The sequence below is a fragment of the Euprymna scolopes genome, chromosome 26, assembly GCF_053919585.1.
Source record: "Euprymna scolopes isolate OS-2025 chromosome 26, ASM5391958v1, whole genome shotgun sequence".
NCBI lineage: Eukaryota > Metazoa > Mollusca > Cephalopoda > Sepiida > Sepiolidae > Euprymna > Euprymna scolopes.
In genome coordinates, this window is record NC_136507.1 from 88494164 (window position 1) to 88511294 (window position 17131).

At 37.1% G+C, this 17131-nt stretch overlaps 2 protein-coding genes across 2 annotated transcripts in view; one reads left to right on the forward strand and one right to left on the reverse strand.

Moving 5' to 3' along the window:
• Positions 1 to 506: 506 nt before the first annotated feature.
• The window catches only part of LOC145248247 (uncharacterized), a 123844-nt gene continuing 107219 nt past the window's right edge, over positions 507 to 17131 (reverse strand). Inside the window, exon 3 of the mRNA XM_080110119.1 lies at positions 507 to 872. Coding sequence (XP_079966245.1) covers positions 598 to 872 — 275 coding nt within the window. The 3' untranslated portion in view covers positions 507 to 597. The remainder of the gene's footprint in view (positions 873 to 17131) is intronic.
• LOC145248249 (uncharacterized) overlaps positions 15761 to 17131 on the forward strand; it is a 92951-nt gene continuing 91580 nt past the window's right edge. The window contains exon 1 of the mRNA XM_080110120.1: positions 15761 to 15887. Within this exon, the coding sequence (XP_079966246.1) occupies positions 15775 to 15887 (113 nt within the window). The 5' untranslated portion in view covers positions 15761 to 15774. The remainder of the gene's footprint in view (positions 15888 to 17131) is intronic.

Consider the following 17131-nt stretch of genomic DNA (forward strand, 5'->3'; position numbering starts at 1 on the left):
CTATTTTCCTTCTAAATTCACTTACGAATGAAACAAAAATATTTTTGTGTCGTTTACTTGTCATAAATACCTATTCATTCTCTCTCTCTCTCTCTCTCTCTCTATATATATATATATATATATATATATGTGTGTGTGTGTGTGTGTGTGTGTGTGTGTGTGTGTGTGTGTGTGTGTGTGTGTGTTCACATATATATATATGTGTGTGTGTGTGTGTTCATATATATATTTATACATATGTATGCTTGTATATGTATATATATGTGTGCGTGTGTGTGTGTGCGAGCGCGCATTTGCAAGTGTACGTGTATCTAAAGCAGGTGGTTAGAAAAAGAATATATATATATATATATACTCTTGCTGTAATCCGCCTATTTTCAGACACAAATACACACACACATATGTATGTAATTATGTTTTAATTCTTATACGAGAAGTGCTCACTATCAGTAATAGAGTTCATGCACATTTAAGTTTTGAGACAGGAAGTCAACAACGCATGTGTGTGTATTTTTTGTAACATTTTATATCGGTTGAATTATGTGCATGTGTTGTGGAATAGACATTTTATTTTCGTTATAAAACATTTGTCTGATTTCATCTTCGTTTGTTTATGAATTGTGCGAAGAAACGTGGCTGTCCAATGCCGAACTCCACTGCTATCAGCGCAGATAAGAGTGTCATCCAGAAGGTAGAGAGTGGCCGCGTATGTCCCTGTCCGCTTATATTGCAGCCGTCCTCGTGGCAACAACTCGTGCATACCCAGCTGCTTCGTCGTTTGTCGCACGGGAGGTCAGTGTTTTCTTGGATTTGTGTGTGGCACGACGCATTTACAGAACATGTCTTGATGATCGATAGCTTCTCACTTACTTCTGCAAGAAAGAAGAGGAAAACATAATTAGCTGATTTATTTAATAATAAATTAGTAGAATTAAGGAAAAAACACTGTCCGCTATCAATATGCAGTCCTTACAGCTACATACCTAGAAATTTAAACCTGTGATATGAGACAAGAAAGAGAAAGAAGCAACCTTAGTAGAAGGCAGTGTCCTCAATGGATTAAACAGAGCTGAGAGGGAAAAACTAACGAAATATCAGGGTCTTATGTACATGAAAAGAAATTGAAATCGTAGGAAGATCCCCATCATGTCAGTAATCATAGCAGCAACTGGCAAATAAACCCGGTGAACCAAGAACAAGATAGATACCAACAATTTCACTTAAAATGATGATTAGGATTATACAAAGATATCTCGGCTGGAATGTATGGGATAGCGGTTGAATGTCAGACATACGGTAGAATGCCCCATCACCAGCTACCAAATCGAAAAGAAAAAAAAAATGGTGTAAGGGTGAATTTACAGTATTGTTTTGCTGCCGTCAATAATGGAAAGAGAGGGGGAAGAGGAAAAACGGAATAAGATGAAAAGGATGAGAGAGAGAAAGAGGAAAGAAGGGAGAGAAAGGGAAAGCAAGAAAGGGAGATAATTACAAGATAGATTACTAATTTGAACTATTCGTACTATTGTCCTCACTAGGATATTTGTCTCATAATATTTCGGTCGATATAACTCTCGATCTTAGTTAGGTGCGTTTTATCGAACTTGAGAATCTGTACAGAATTTCAAAGCGAATCCCGTATTTACTTCACGAAAGTAGATTGTTCTCGTTGCGTCAGCCGTGACCGAATAGAAGTATTAAGTAATCCTTAATTACATTCGTAGTATCACTTTCAACCAGAATTGTCATGGTTTACATCATTAGTAACGCCTCTCCCGACACATCCCACCCCTCTAAACTGTGCGCTTCTGAGTGCATGAATGCCAAAATGCCAGTACAGGTAGATTGGGTTGACCATCTTCTGATGGGTTGAGGGTACCGGATTGACAGTTCCTGGCTGCTGTTCCCGACTGGTAGCGCTTAGAGCGGCTCCTCCATCAACAGTTGAATAATATCGGGATGTTTCCAGTGCCATGTCGCGCATGGAAAAGGGACTCTGCACTCATTCCCGGTGGCTTTCCTGAGGCCACAATCCTAGTAGATGGAGGGTCAGCTGATGGTCTACTTGTATTGCATGTCTAGCATTCTGCATAACTACTTGTTCCGCTTTCCAACCTAAACTGTAACTCTAAAAAAAAAAAACAATGATGACAGTACAATCTAAAATTACGCTTAAACCAGGACAAAACCTCAAACAAAACCAAATTGCCCCCTCCCTTGAGGCTTGCATTTACGAACATCCGTGGGCTTAGAACTAATTTAAATGACGTTGAAGCATTTCTCCTAACAAACACCCCGAATATCTTAGCACTAAGTGAGACTAACCTACACCCCTCCATCCCCTCTAACTACTTTAATATGCCCGAGTATCTCCCAACCTGCTGTAATGACTGACAGAAATATGCACGGGCTTGGAGTCTATATTCGAAATATCCTCCCCTTGACTAGAGAAACAAAACTAGAATCTGACGATCAAGCCTTTATGTGCTTTAGACTAAACATGCAACATAATATTAGTTACTTTTATTTTCTCTACCGCTCTCTCTCAACCCAGGACTGTACCTTAATAAACAAAGTCTCTGACAGCATAGATACAGCACTTTCCCTCGACACTAGCGCACAAGTGCATGTATTTGGTGACTTCAATGTCCACCACAACAACTGGCTTGAATTTTCTACTTACACAGACGCAGCTGATAGCACAACACATAGCTTCTTTATATCTCATTCCCTATCACAGACGGTTACATTTCCAACCCGTTTCCATGACCAGCAAGAACAACACGTATCACTGTTAGATCTGTCTCTGACCACAGTCCCCGATGATTGCGTTACGAATTCCACCAGCCCACTTGGAAATGGAAATGCTGATCATGTAGTGATAATAGTTGAAATCGCACTAAACTCTAGAGCAAAAACGGAAGAGCCATTACTCAAGACAACGAGATATTATAAAAAGGCTGACTCGGAAACCAAGAGGGGTCTCATCAGAGACGCCCCATCGCGAGATATCTTCTCACTTCCTGCTGAACAGTGAGCACATAAGACCACTGAATGGTTCAACACAGCAATTGAAGCCCATGTTAACCGACATAAGTCCAATTCAAACAGACAGAAGTATATAGAAGCCAGAAATAACTGTAAGAAAGAAATAGCGGCAGCTAATAGAGAATTTACTGAAACCACCATAAAACGCATCGAAGCACAGAAATTAAGAACCCGTGACTTTTGGAAAATCTACAACAGTGTATTAAATAATAAGCAATCAACAATTCCCCCCACTATCCAACAATCATGAGGCGGTTTGCTCAGTAACCGAGAAGGCTAACATGCTTGCCAGTCGGTTCGCCTCCAACTCCACACTGGGCCCTGCAAACCACCGCCTCCTGACTTTCCTTTGCGGACAGAGACTACACTAGAGATCTGGAAATCACCCCATCTCAGGTGCATACCATCATAAAAATCTTGACACTTCAAAAGCATGTGTACCTGATCTCATCCCGGCTGTGCTATTAAAAGAGTGCTCCGCCGAAGTAGCGCCGGTTCTCTCCAAACTTTACAACAAACGCCTTAAGGAATCTTGCTTACCTGCCTGCTGACCACTCTGGTCGAATCAGAGAAAGTCCTTTTTTTGTAATCAGACGGAGAAAATGGAAGTAATTAGTTTTAAAAAGAAAAAAAAAATCTTGTATTTTTGCAACCCTAACCCTAACCCTCCCACTTTTCGCCAAAATATTTGAGTCCATTATTAACCAAGCTCTTGTCCATCACCTTACAGATGCGAAACTTCTGACCGACCAACAATACGGATTTAGGCAAGCCCGTTTCACGGCAGACATCCTAACTGTAATTTCTGAGCGTATATACCATTCACTTGACAAAGCAGGGGAGGGTAGAGTGGTATCTCTAGATATATCTAAGGCTTTTGACATGGTATGGCCCGAAGGTCTTCTTAGGAAAATTAGACCATACGGTATTCTGTAAGAATCTTTAACATAATTAAATCCTTCTTAGATAAGAGAAAAATCCAGGTTGTCATCGATGGTCGTACATCCAAACAATATGATATAAATGCGGGAGTGCCTCATGGGTCTATCCTTGGACCTCTATTATTTCTAGTATTCATAAATGATCTCCCTGACAAAATTGTCTGTGATATGGGTATATATGCTGATGACACCACTCTTTATAACCGACACTATAGGAAAACAAACGAATACATATCTAGAGAAATGGCAAAAACACTAACTTGTTTCCTTCAATAATTACAAGACACCTTCTCTACCACCAATATTAATGGCCAAAGACTCTTTATTTGAAACCATGTCCTTTAAACTCCTCGGCCTAACGCTCACATGAAACATGAGTAGGAAAAATTACATTGAGAGCATTGCCAGAAACGCTGAGAAAAATGTAGGCTCTCTCTACCATGCTAGAAAGCTACTAACGCCCGAAAGTAGCCTGTACCTCTATAAGGCCACCATTCGCCCATGTATGGAGTATTGTTGTCATATTTGGGCTGGTGCATCTGCTACTAGTCTCTCCCTCCTAGACAGGGTTCAAAAGAGAGTCGCCAACCTAACAGGTCCTGAACTGTCATCTAAGCTTTCGCCTCTGTCCCATCGACGTAATGTAGCATCCCTCTGCCTATTCTACAAGTATTTCAATGGTGAATGCTCTTATGAACTGCAAGCACTCGACCTCAATACCCCCGACAGACCCGACAAGCAGCTAAATCCAACCCCGTCACAGTTGATATCCCTAGATGTAAGAGAGCCTTCTACTCCAGTAGTTTCTTCCCCAGAAGCGCTGCACTTTGGAATTCCCTTCTGAGTTCCTGCTTCTCCAACTCTACTGACATGCAGGAGTTCAAGTGTAACGTGAACCGACATCTTGCTGCCCAACTCCCCACATAGTACCCATGTAGCTTATGCCCCTGATAGTAGCCCCATACAGCATTTTTCAGAATTGCATCAGGAATGAGATATCTACTGGAACCGTAGAGGGATCCTACCATTTTTCCAACGACCTTGGCAATGGATTTGATATATGTGTTCCATTCTAGATCGGGAGTAAAGGTCAAGCCCAGAAGCTTGTCAAAACATGAAGCCTCCCCAAGACGATAGCCATTCATTTCAGTTGATGCCAGATGGGCATCAGAGCGTTGATGATGTAAAGCTAAAAGCTTGATTTTAGATGTATTGTGGGTTATTTCAGTTAATAACTACATTCTTTCATTCTTTATGTCGAATCATTAGATAGGTCACCTTTATGGCATATAGTTTTTTAATGCTTTGCGTGTGGATTCCATTTGCAGCTGTTTATATGGGTAAACGAATTAAATTGTCGTCGTAGTCGTCGTCGTCTTGTTTTTTTTTTTAACACATTTCTCTTTAGTAAATATACTTAATCAGATTCCGGCTTTGCTTTGCTAGAAAGCCCTTTTGTATAGGATCCATTTAAATTACAGAAAATAATTCAAGACTTATTTGTTACTTATTGGCAGGGGAACGCGACGTGGCACGGGATTGAATATTGCATTATTTTCTGCAATTTAAGGGTTGTGTATCGGAATGACTTCGATAAGTATCGATAATCCATAATCGAAATAATCCGATGCAAAAGGAACAGGCGATTTTCACAAAAATGATACACATCCTAACATCACAAGCGCGTTTGAGAAGTTTTATTACCGCATAAGCCAGAAAAGCTGGCCAGATAAAATCAACAGTATGTTCTTTGATATGACAAAGGTGCGTTCGAAATGGATGTTTCTGTTTAAAGCACAACCACACCATGATATTTCACTTTTGTATTTAAAACTTTCTTTCAAAGCATTATATATAAAAATAATTTTATAAAATTATCAGTAAGTTCTCTACAGTGTTACGTAGACTACAATGTATTATGGATTAAGTCATTGCGGGGAGGCATGTGAAGCTTACTCCGGGTGCACCGCGATCGGTTCCCAACTAGGCAATCAATCGAATTGATTGAAAAATGGGCGATTTCACCAATTTCGATGACAGGGAAGTCACAGAAAATATCCGAGATATAATATACTTGAGTGCATGGGAGATAAAGTAAGCAGGGAGATAGACGGATAGCTCGTCTTGCTATATCTAGTTACATTGTGTGCGCCCGCTTAGCATTGGGGGACGGCGCCCTGGATACGTCTTTTCTGCTTTCCTTTTCTCTTCCCTGCAACCTCTTTCCCACAGCCTGTCTTTGTTTGATCGTTATTTCCATGGCAAGTGCTCGTCTGAGCTCCAATCTGTCGTCCCCCTCGCCAATTTTTCACAAAAAACACCCGTCTAGCTGAAACCACTGTCAATAATTTTCTCCACTCTTTGAATGTGCCTAAGTCAAAACGTAGATTCCATGAAAAAAAAGCTTTTTTCCTTAGAACTTCGCACATGTAGAACTCTCTTCCGTTTGCCTGTTTCCCACCTGACTACAACTTGGTTGTCTTCAAGTCCAACATAAACAAATTCCTGATAAACCGCCCCCTTAAGTAATCCACTTTATCAAATCTCCATTACTAACGATTACTACGATATTATCCCATTGATTACTGTACACAATAATCCTTATCCTCGAGTGCCCTTATGTAAAAAAGTGTCGCCAGAAAAAAAACATATGTATTCACCTAGCCATGTTATCAACATTACAATTTAAAATTATATTATGAGATTTATAAACTAATAGTATAATTTTTTACCTATACTCGTAGTATGGGTTGTACGCTGCGCCGATACGTAGTGATTATGTCAACGAATATTTGTGTGTGTTACATGTGTGTGTTACGTGTGTACATGTCAAGACTACATATTCTCAGCTGCAGGTGGGCTGATTGAATTAAGGAGTGGGGAAAAGGTTAGCTCTCTAAAAAAAAAAATAACGCGCTAGAAATGCAGTTGTTACAATATAGAAGATGATATCACGGGTTTAAGGAGAGAAAGAAAAAGAATATGACAGTTTTTCGTTGAAAGAAGTACAGACGAGTTCTGCCTGACAATGTAGATATCTTTATGAATACTGCCTCGAGACTCTGTTTGTGCGCAGCTATCATTAAAATTTAGTTAGGAAAATTAAATAAATAATTAATTAGTAAATTAATTACGTGGTCTCTTCCCCAATGAGTAAGCTGTCTCTCTCCTTAATAAAACTTTTGGGTTATAGTCAGCTAACGTACTTCCTAACTTCCGGCGTAAATCCTACCGGAAGCGGTGACAAGGCAAATCAGTTCTTCCTTTCTTTTTCCTTTCACTCCTATATCTCTCCTATGCATGGACTCTTTTTTTTATTACATTTTTCCGATCGTTTTTTTTTATATTTAATAATCTTTTAAAAGTTTTTTTGGGTCATATTTTACATGTAGGATTGATCTGACTTCTCATCGCTTCCAATAGCAACCAACGCCGAAAATAGCTGACTATAACCAACTTTTGAAAACTCGGCAAATTTCTATAGTATTTCCATGCACGAGTAGTTTTGTTCTCCCCGCTAAACAGAGAGGGTCAGGAATCATGGCCAGTCATTAATAAGGAAAGAAGTTACTATGAAATAAATAACAGCACGTGTAAACATCCTGCGCAACGAATGTATGAAAAAGACTGTTTTATTGGGTTACTTCTTGATCGCTCACGGGCGAAAACATATGTGCATAAGCATGAGTTTACGCACACGTGCATATGCGAACTGCTGTTTAAAGTTTTAAATTTTGCAGGAGTTTAGAATTCTATGGCACCCAGAAGAATAGTCGACCGTACAACAGTCGTGAAAACTGTAACGGAAAAAATATAGATGATATAAATAACTAAGTCTTCTTCGGGAAATATTGCCAAACACTAAACAAAAAAAAGCTAAATTCTGAATAAAAAACAACTTTTAAATAAATTTTTTAACCATTTATCATAATAATATTGATGCGCTTTTTATAGATTTAATCCAATCTTTCTGAATAGTCGTCTAGACCCCAGACAATAACTTCGAATATATTTTTAAAGATAGAATTCATTCTTAGTAAATAGCTCTCAGCCATTAATTTAGGATATATATTGAAAACCTTTCAAACGAACTTTGACGACGATTCAAAAATGTCCGTTTCCATTACCGTGATTAATGTGATTCGATGGCTCAGCTTGCTTCACTAAGACTTTATTAGAAGCGAGAAAAAATAAAAGCATTATTATTTAAGATAATCAACGAAAGAAATGGTAAAGTTGTTAAATAAAGAAACTGTTGTTCTTCTTTAGCAAATCTATTATAATAAAGTCCCATAACTGTCTGTTTGTTCAAAATGCGATTAATATACACAGACTTTCACGGACTTCAATGCACTCTTATTTCCGCATAATTTCTACATATACTACCAGCAGTTCAGCCCGGTTTTATTCGGCTTCTATGTACTGTTCATAACTTTATATGCATACACACACACACACACACACACATTATATATATATATATATATATATATATATATATATATATATATATATAAGTGAACGTGTCCGTGTGTCTGTGTACATTTCCCTACGCAATAACTCTGTCAATTTTTAGTCTACAGACTCGAAATCTGATATACAGGGTACTGAGATTTAGGAAAATCTTTCTGATTGGTTTTCGGCCAGAAATTTGGCTGTTGAGTGGTCAAAGTTCAATGATTTGACCTTTGAGAACTCTACCAAACTCCTCCGACAATTTTTGGTCTAAACACTTGATATTTTAGATATAGGTTCCTTGGACATGGATCTAACTTAATAACTTGATTTGAGTCCAAAATAATAAATGTAACGGGGCCAGAATAGGGGTTAAAGTTTAAAAAAATTGACCGCTTTTTTTTCTTTTTCTTTTTCTTTTTCTTTTTTGCTTAAAATACACCTCCAAACACCCGGTCAACGCCGGGCTGAAATGCCAATATATATATATATATATATATATATATATATATATATATATATATATATATAAACTTTTTATCAGGTCCAAGTAACCTACATCTAAAATTTCAAGTGTTAAGACCTAAAATTGGCGGAGGAGTTTGGTAGAATCTACAAAGCTCAACGCTTTCAACTGTGACCTCTTGGCAGCCAACTTTTCGCCCAAAAACTGATTTAAAAGCTTGCTGCATGTCTGAACAACCTTTATGTAAAATTTCAAATGTATAGACCCAAACTTAGCTAAATAGTTGGCTAGAGACCGCAATGGTACCATCGTTTGAACTTTGACCCCTTGGCAGTTAAATTTTCGACCAAAAACCGATTAAAAGGCTTGGCCTATGTCCGAATGCACTTTATGTAAAATTTCAAATGTTTAGACCAAAAAATGGCTGAAAAATTTGGTAGAGACCGCAGAGGTCAATTTGTTTTAAATTTGACCCTAGTTTTGACCCCTTAGCATTTATTGTTTTAGATTTAAATTCAATTAAAAAGCTTAATCCATGTCCAAGTAACCTTGTTGTGTCCTCAGACCGGGCTCTTTTTAACAAGAGGATACATACTTTAAGAGCACCGGTTCTTCCAGCCACTTTTTCATTAATCTCTGTGCGAGTTTTTTGTTGTTTATTTTATTTTTTTTTTTTTTTGTATATAAGTTTTCCTTTTTTACTTCTTCCCCTCTTGATCTTTCTTTAAAGAAGAACTTAGTCGTTTAGGCATTCCAAATAAAAAAAGAAAAGAAAAAAAACTTCTTATTGCTATCCTTCGAGAATTTCGGGTTCTCACTCGATCTCGTCCGAGTCTCGTTTTCGATTCTGTCTTTCCTCCCTTCTACCGCGGAATTTGAAACGATACGCACGGCCTTTCTCGACTCCATTGAACTGGGCTACCCCTCGTTCTCAGTCTTGAGGTACGTTTAGAATCTCCCATTATTTCCTCACTTTGTGCTATTTATCCACTTTGCTTTCTTATCACTTCAATGAAAAACTTAGTTATTCATGTTTAATTAATCCAGCGTTTAAGTTCTAAACTAATGTTTTATAACTTATATATTTTCTCAGACTTTTATTTATATTTTTATTTTGTTGGCGCTTGTGCAGTTTATGCGCCATGCTAAAATAACAACCTTCGGAGAAAAAAAGAGACATAACTGCTCCGTACTTTCACTTAACAATTTATTGAAAGACAAAAAAGACACTTTCTAACTGTTCCGGACTTTCACCTAACAGTTGATTGAAGAGGAGAAAAGATACTCTAGAATTGATTAATTCGGAAATCCTGTCCAGAATATATCATTTATTTTTATTTATTATTTATTTTTATTTAATTATTTTTTTCTCTTTTTAATTCCTCTTTTTGTTTTATTTTTATTTCAGATTTTTTTATCTAATTAATAAAGCGTCTTCAACGTAAAGGTTGTTTTCGTTGTGTCAATTTGAGTTTGTCTATCTGCCCAACGCACACTTTCTTAGGTTTGACTGTTGGAAGGTATTGTAGGTACCTGAAAGCAAGATTCTGAAGAATAACTGCCGTGAGTCCAGAATAAACCTACATCTATAATTTCAAGTGTTTGGGCCCAAAATTGGTGGAGGAGTTTGGTAGAGTTTGGAGAGGTCAAATCGTTGAACTAAAAACCGATCAAAAAGATTTTCTCAAATCTCAATACCCCTTATGTTAAATCTCGAGTTTGTAGACTGAAAATTGACAGAGCAGTTTGGTAGGGAAATGTACACACACAGACACACACACACACACACACACACACAGGAAGACAATTTTTACTTTTATAGATATATAGATTTATTCAAAAGGAATAAACATTCAAGAAGTTATCTCATTTGTATGCCACATTAACGAAAATCTGTTTCAATATTTAACTCTAAATTTTTAATGGAAATTAATAAAATAGTTCTGTTAAGTATTCTATTTAGAAATATTATATAAAATTGAATTATTTATTTTTAATTTTATTTACATGTAATTTATTTTTAATTATTATTATAATCAACAACAGCTGCGTTTAAAACAGGAATTATGTTTTCATTTAACCTATGAGTTATTTCCCTTTTTATCTATGAAATTTTATTTCGCTGTTTGAATTTCATAGACGAAGATGGTTTTGTTTTATGCTTCCAAAAATCCAAAATGTGGTAAACATTCAGGAAAATACTATAACTTAGTATATTTGGTGTATCTTAAATAGCATGTGACTAACCCTCTGCCTGACAACATGCTTTTTTTTATATCTGGCAACATATAATACCCAATTAATATAATATAATGAGCTGAGTTATATCGATTTTGTTGTGTTTATCTATGCGTTAAAAACATGAGTGCAAATGGTTCTTTATTGTCGATCCTTCCTTGATCTGTGTGAATACAATCGGTCTGTCAAACTATGTTTACGGTATGATCACGTTGACTCACCGGTTTCCGTTAAATCGCCGCACGTTTAATGGTAAATTATGAAAGTTAAGAATAAAATAAAACATACCGTGTTTATTATAAATTGGATACAAACTGTAGAAGGCAACCGACGCCAACAAACAGAAATTAACATGTGAACATGTTTTTTTTTTTTTTCGTTTAACACACGGAGACAAAGACAGGGAGAAAACACGTAATCACAACTTTATAGTAACGAGAAAAACAAAGGGAAGGAACTCTAAGTTAAAGTCCTTATATCACTGAAAAAAGCATAAATCTCAAGCGGTCAAAAGTAGACAACTCTTACAAGTGTCACAGTATTAAAACATGATCGCAATTAAAATCGATATCACAATTCTAACAACTTTGAGCCTGATTAGTTCTAAAAAGGGTGACTATTATTTGAGAATTTCAAGCATTGTTTTTAGTTTTCTTGAACTTCTTGCCACTGGACTCAAAGAGTGCCGATTCAGGAGAGGTGTGGTTGAGGATTATGCAACCCTTACCTCATAATTACATGCGCAGCTAGCCTTACACGGGTATCAATTGCCTCTTGAGATTGAATCAAGCTGTCTTTCGGTTGAAAAAGTGAATTTTGAAAACAGTATTGCTTTCATTAAGAGTGTTACTAATAAATCACTATGGAATAACCAATTATGAGGTCGGTTTATGAAAAGTAAATGTGAGCGTTTGATTTTAAGAACGCCATCTTGTAGTCAATGGGTGTGCAGTCCTAGAGTAATGTGTTCCAAAGTTTATGGAAAGAAATTTGTTTATGAAAATTGTGCCGGGTTCTGGAAGATGAAGGAAGAAAGGAAAGTTTTTACGAAGGAGTATGGTCGTAAGAGAATGGAAGTAAGCAGAGATAGGAGCTCAATGGGGCATCTTCCAATGGCATTACGATAGAGTATCTATTTACAATGCCCCCCACGGGGCGCTTTTTTAACGTAGAGAAAAGGAACAAAAATAAAAAATTGTCTCAGTTCGGAAGGATTTCTTCTCCACTGAGAGAGAACAAAAAATTGAAGTGCAGCATCTGAAGAACAGATACTACACTTTGAGGTATTTATTTGCTTCCCCACTGAGCAAATTAGGCACAAGGCCGATTTTTAAAGTGAGGAGTGAAGGGGAAATGGGGACCACCTCCCCGGGGAGTAGGGGAGCTGGATAGTGACAATTGGTATGAAGGGTTGCCCCTTCATTGACCAAGGTCTTATATGTGGGGTCTCCCCCACATATGGTCTTTGCTTGCAATATCTGCCGAAACAGATACTACACTTTGATGGTATTTATTTGCTCCCCCACCGAGCAAATTAGGCACAAGGCCGATTTTTAATGTGAGGAGTGAAGGGGAAGTGGGGACCAACTCCCCGGGGAGTAGGGGAGCTGGATAGTGACAATTGGTATGAAGGGTTGCCCCTACATTGACCAAGGTCTTATATGTGGGGTTTCCCCCACATATGGTCTTTGCTTGCAGTATCTGCCGGAACAGATACTACACTTTGATCTTGTTTATATATTTTATTGAGAAAGAAAAAATTGAACATAAAAAACGTACAAAAAATTCAATTCAACAAAATTAGGCACAAGGCCCTACAAGAAATTGGGAGGGGGGTACAGGGTCTTTTTGACTATGTAACAGATGAGACTTTGAAGTCTTACTCTTGACTGGCAACATTTACCAAAATACCTCAATCACTCTGTGGATCCTAATCTAACTAATAACCCCAGCGTTCAATGTAAAATTTAACTATGTACAATTTGTATATTCATTTCTGTATGTTGTGTGTGCATTTTTGTGTGTGTGTGTGTGTGTGTGTGTGTGTGTGTGTGTGTATGTGTGAGAAAATAAAGTTCGATTTCATTAGAAAGAGTTCTTGAATTAATTGGCATAAAATGTTCGTGGAGTGGGAAAAAACTAATGAAAATCTTGGCCCGAAGTCCAAGAACGTCTGCTCTTATGGTTAACATGTCTTCAAAGGGTGCTTTTAGTAATACCTTCCTACATGTGGTAGCTGTACTCCGTTTTAGGGTGTATCTGTCCCATATATGTGCAGAATTACTGTAAAGGGTTCAGTACTTTCTAGAACAGTAGAATAAGCTAACCATTTTTCCAGCAACCTTAGTAGCAAATCGGATATTTGTCTTCCGATTAAGACTAAAAAAATGTCGCACCAGATGTCGAGCCTACCTTGAATACTCTTAGAATCATTAACAGAGTCAATGCCAAAACACATAAAACTCGTACTAAAGAATTTAAAAAAAAAAACACAGTAAGTATTAAACGTGTAGATATTGTTTTTTACTTGATAATAATTTTACGAGGAACATTCTAAAAGTAATGTCTCGTAGTTTTTTTCCCCCCGCCCCAATAGTTTAGAGAGGAATCGGAAATTACACTGTCATAATGAATGAACTTATGAGTTCATGACTCGAAATTTCAACCTGTCTGCTGCAAATATTGACGGTGTGAGACTCTAAGAAAACAATCCCTGTCATGGATGTATGTCAGAAGCAGAGCTGTGTCATCAGATTCCTCCACGCATAAAATATTGTACCGATTAAAATTCATCGGCTGTTAAACCTTTTCGAAGCCGATGCAGTTGATATCGACATAGTTTAAAGATGAGTTCGTTCGTATCCTGCCTTGACAGAGTTCAGAATAGACTTCGTAGCCTAGTGGGGGATGCCATTTTCTCTTCCCAGCAACCTCTTTCTCACAGAAGAGACGTTGCGAGCCTGTCTCTGTTTTATCGTTATTTCATGGCAAGTGCTCGTCTGAGCTCCAATCTATGCCCCCCTCGCCAAACATTCACGAGAAACACTCGTTTGACTGTAAATACTATCAATAATTTCCCCCACTCTTTATCTGTACCTAAACCTAAACGTAGATTCTATGAACAAAGCTTCTTTCTAAGAACTGCACACCTGTGGATCTCTCTTCCGTTTATCTGCTTTCCAGCTGACTAAAATATGGCCGTCTTTAGTCCAACATAAACAAGTTCTTGATGAGCCTTTCCCCCTTAAGTAATTCAATTTACCAAATTTACACTTCTAACGATTACTATGATAATGTCCTTTTGACTACTGTACACTCTTTAACCCTTATCCTCGAGCGGCCACTGAGCCTTGATAAGTGATGGTTCCTTTGTAGAAAAAAATATCAGAATGGCGACAGAGTTTTTACTGACAAAGTACTCTCCCAACTTTTACGAATGCGGCACCGTTCATCCTTGTCAAAAAATAACTTGAGAATGGTGGTGCCTATGAAGAAAAATAAATTATGAACCGCAAATGGGCACTCGTATTAATGGTACCACTCCCGACTTTGTAGTCCTTCACTGTTTTAGGTTTTGAGTTATGAATATAGGAGGCTTTACTTTTGGAGCGTCCCTCGAAATTTCCATTTTAATATAATAGAGCAAAATTAATTGTGGTTTTCTATCCGTACTCGAATGTTTTTCGGTCTTCCTATTTACGTGCCTTCCCACGAGGGCAGAGTTAGACACAAGGTTGTTTATTTTAATTTTTTTAATGTGGGGAAAAATCAGCTCTCCAAAATAGGGCACTTTTGATAGGAACAAAAATTAAAATGGTCTCAGTCTAGAAGGATTTCTCCTCCACTAACCGAGGAACGAAAAAGTAAAGTGCAGCATTAGAATAGATACTACACTGTGATCTTGGCTCATGCTTTAGTCGTTGTAACTTCTGTTGAGCATCAATCTTGATGATGATTTCTATTGGCATTCGTTGCCCCGATATCTTTCTATTAAGAATTCTTTCAAGAAGGATATCAGGCACTAATGGAAGGATCACTGGAAGGTTTTCAACGTCCTTAGGTAACAGTGTTCCTGTTTACAATGCCTCCCCACGGCACAGAGTTAGACACCAGGCTCGTTTTTTACCGTGGAGAAAAGGAACAAAAAATAAAAATTGTATCAGTCGTGAAGGACTTCTCCTCCACTGACAGAGCACAAGAAATTGAATTGCAGCATCTGAAGAACAGATACTACACTGTGATATCGGCCCAAAGAACAAACTGCGTTCTAACTTGGCTTCTCTAGGTTATCAACCCGCGTCGTTAACCACTGGGCCACCATCACCTGCCTGGTATAGCTGCAGAGTGAAACTCAATCGTAGAAGCTTATACAAACAAAAGTTTTCTTAAAGTTTTGATTGTGTTTGTTCTGTATGGAATAGTATTTTCAGTGTTAAACGTCCACGTTAAAGAGTGAAAAAAAAATCGGTAATTTTTTTTTTTCAGTTTTTTTTTTTTTTTTTCTCGTTTCAATCCAATTAGTTTTATTCTCATGAATTCGCGTGTGTTTGAAATGGCGAAGGTCGTGTAATTAGCCAACATCAGAACTATCCCAGCAATGACGTAACTTCCCTTCCTGCACAATGCATGTCGGCGTTGATCTCCGAATCAATACATCAAACGGTTTCATGGGTAATAGAAGTGAGTGCCAATCCCAAGAATAAGCCGTCCGATGCTTCCGTGCAATGGAAACAAACCACGTGAGTACACACTCATGCCTGTGCATGAAAAATTTTTGCTTATGTAAATTTATGTACAAATATATTTATATATGTATGTGTGTGCAGGGTGATCTCCTAAATTTACGAATGTATAATGAAATTTGCAATATATATCCTAAGTGATACACTGACCAATATAGATGCATTAATTTTAAAGAAATCTTAAAATTTATATATATATATATATATATATATATATATATATATATATGATTTACAGAGCGTGAGAAATGATATAATTATTTCCACAGTCAAGCAACGTCGCAGCTCAAAAAAGCCAACAAACCGGAAGTCCAAGACTCGAGTTTCGCTCTCATTTGAGTTACTCAGTTAGACACATCTGAACTCGGGATTCCAAACCCGAATCTCTTGCACACACACACACACATACACACACACACAAAGTTACGTTTATATAAGAGTATAGTATAATCTATATGTATATAAATATATGTATATATATACATACACACACACACACACACACACACACACATATATATATATATATATATATATATATATATATATAAAGCGGAACGTCTGTGTGTGTGTGTCTGGTCACTATTAGGCTTCTATATGGTTGATTATTTTAAAAAACTGATTTCATATAATGATAGAAAATGTATCGAGGATCAGGAATGGGTATGTTTGATAAGGCAGAACGGTGGTTCATAAAAATGGTGGGCTCTGTGTTCGCGCCTGGCCCCCAAAGTATGAAAATAAAAAATGAAAAAATAAACTTTTACAAGGGGTTTTGATATAGATGTACATAAGAATACTTTGATAAGTATGTTTCAACTTAAATAGGGATGGTATAATAAAATTGTGGGGTCTGCGTTCGCGCCTGTACTCAATGGAAATAGTGCACAAACTTTAACAAAGACTTTTTATATCTATCTGCGTAAGTATACTTTGATAATTATGTTTCAGTTTGAAGAAATATGGTATAATAAAATTATTGGGTGTTCGTTCGCGCCTGACCTCCATAGAATATAAATATGTCGCAAAGTTTAACAAGGTTTTTTAAAGGAGGTGAGGGTTAACAATAACATCTTTAATCTTAATTCACGTTAGCTTTTATTTATTTTTTTTTGTTGAATCATATTGTGTCGAATAAATTCACCTCATAAATTCACGTTCTTATTAAAGTGGAAGCCAAAAAAAAGTCGTAACTTTAGACAATTCTCGACACAAATTTTGCATAACTCTGTTTTTTTCTT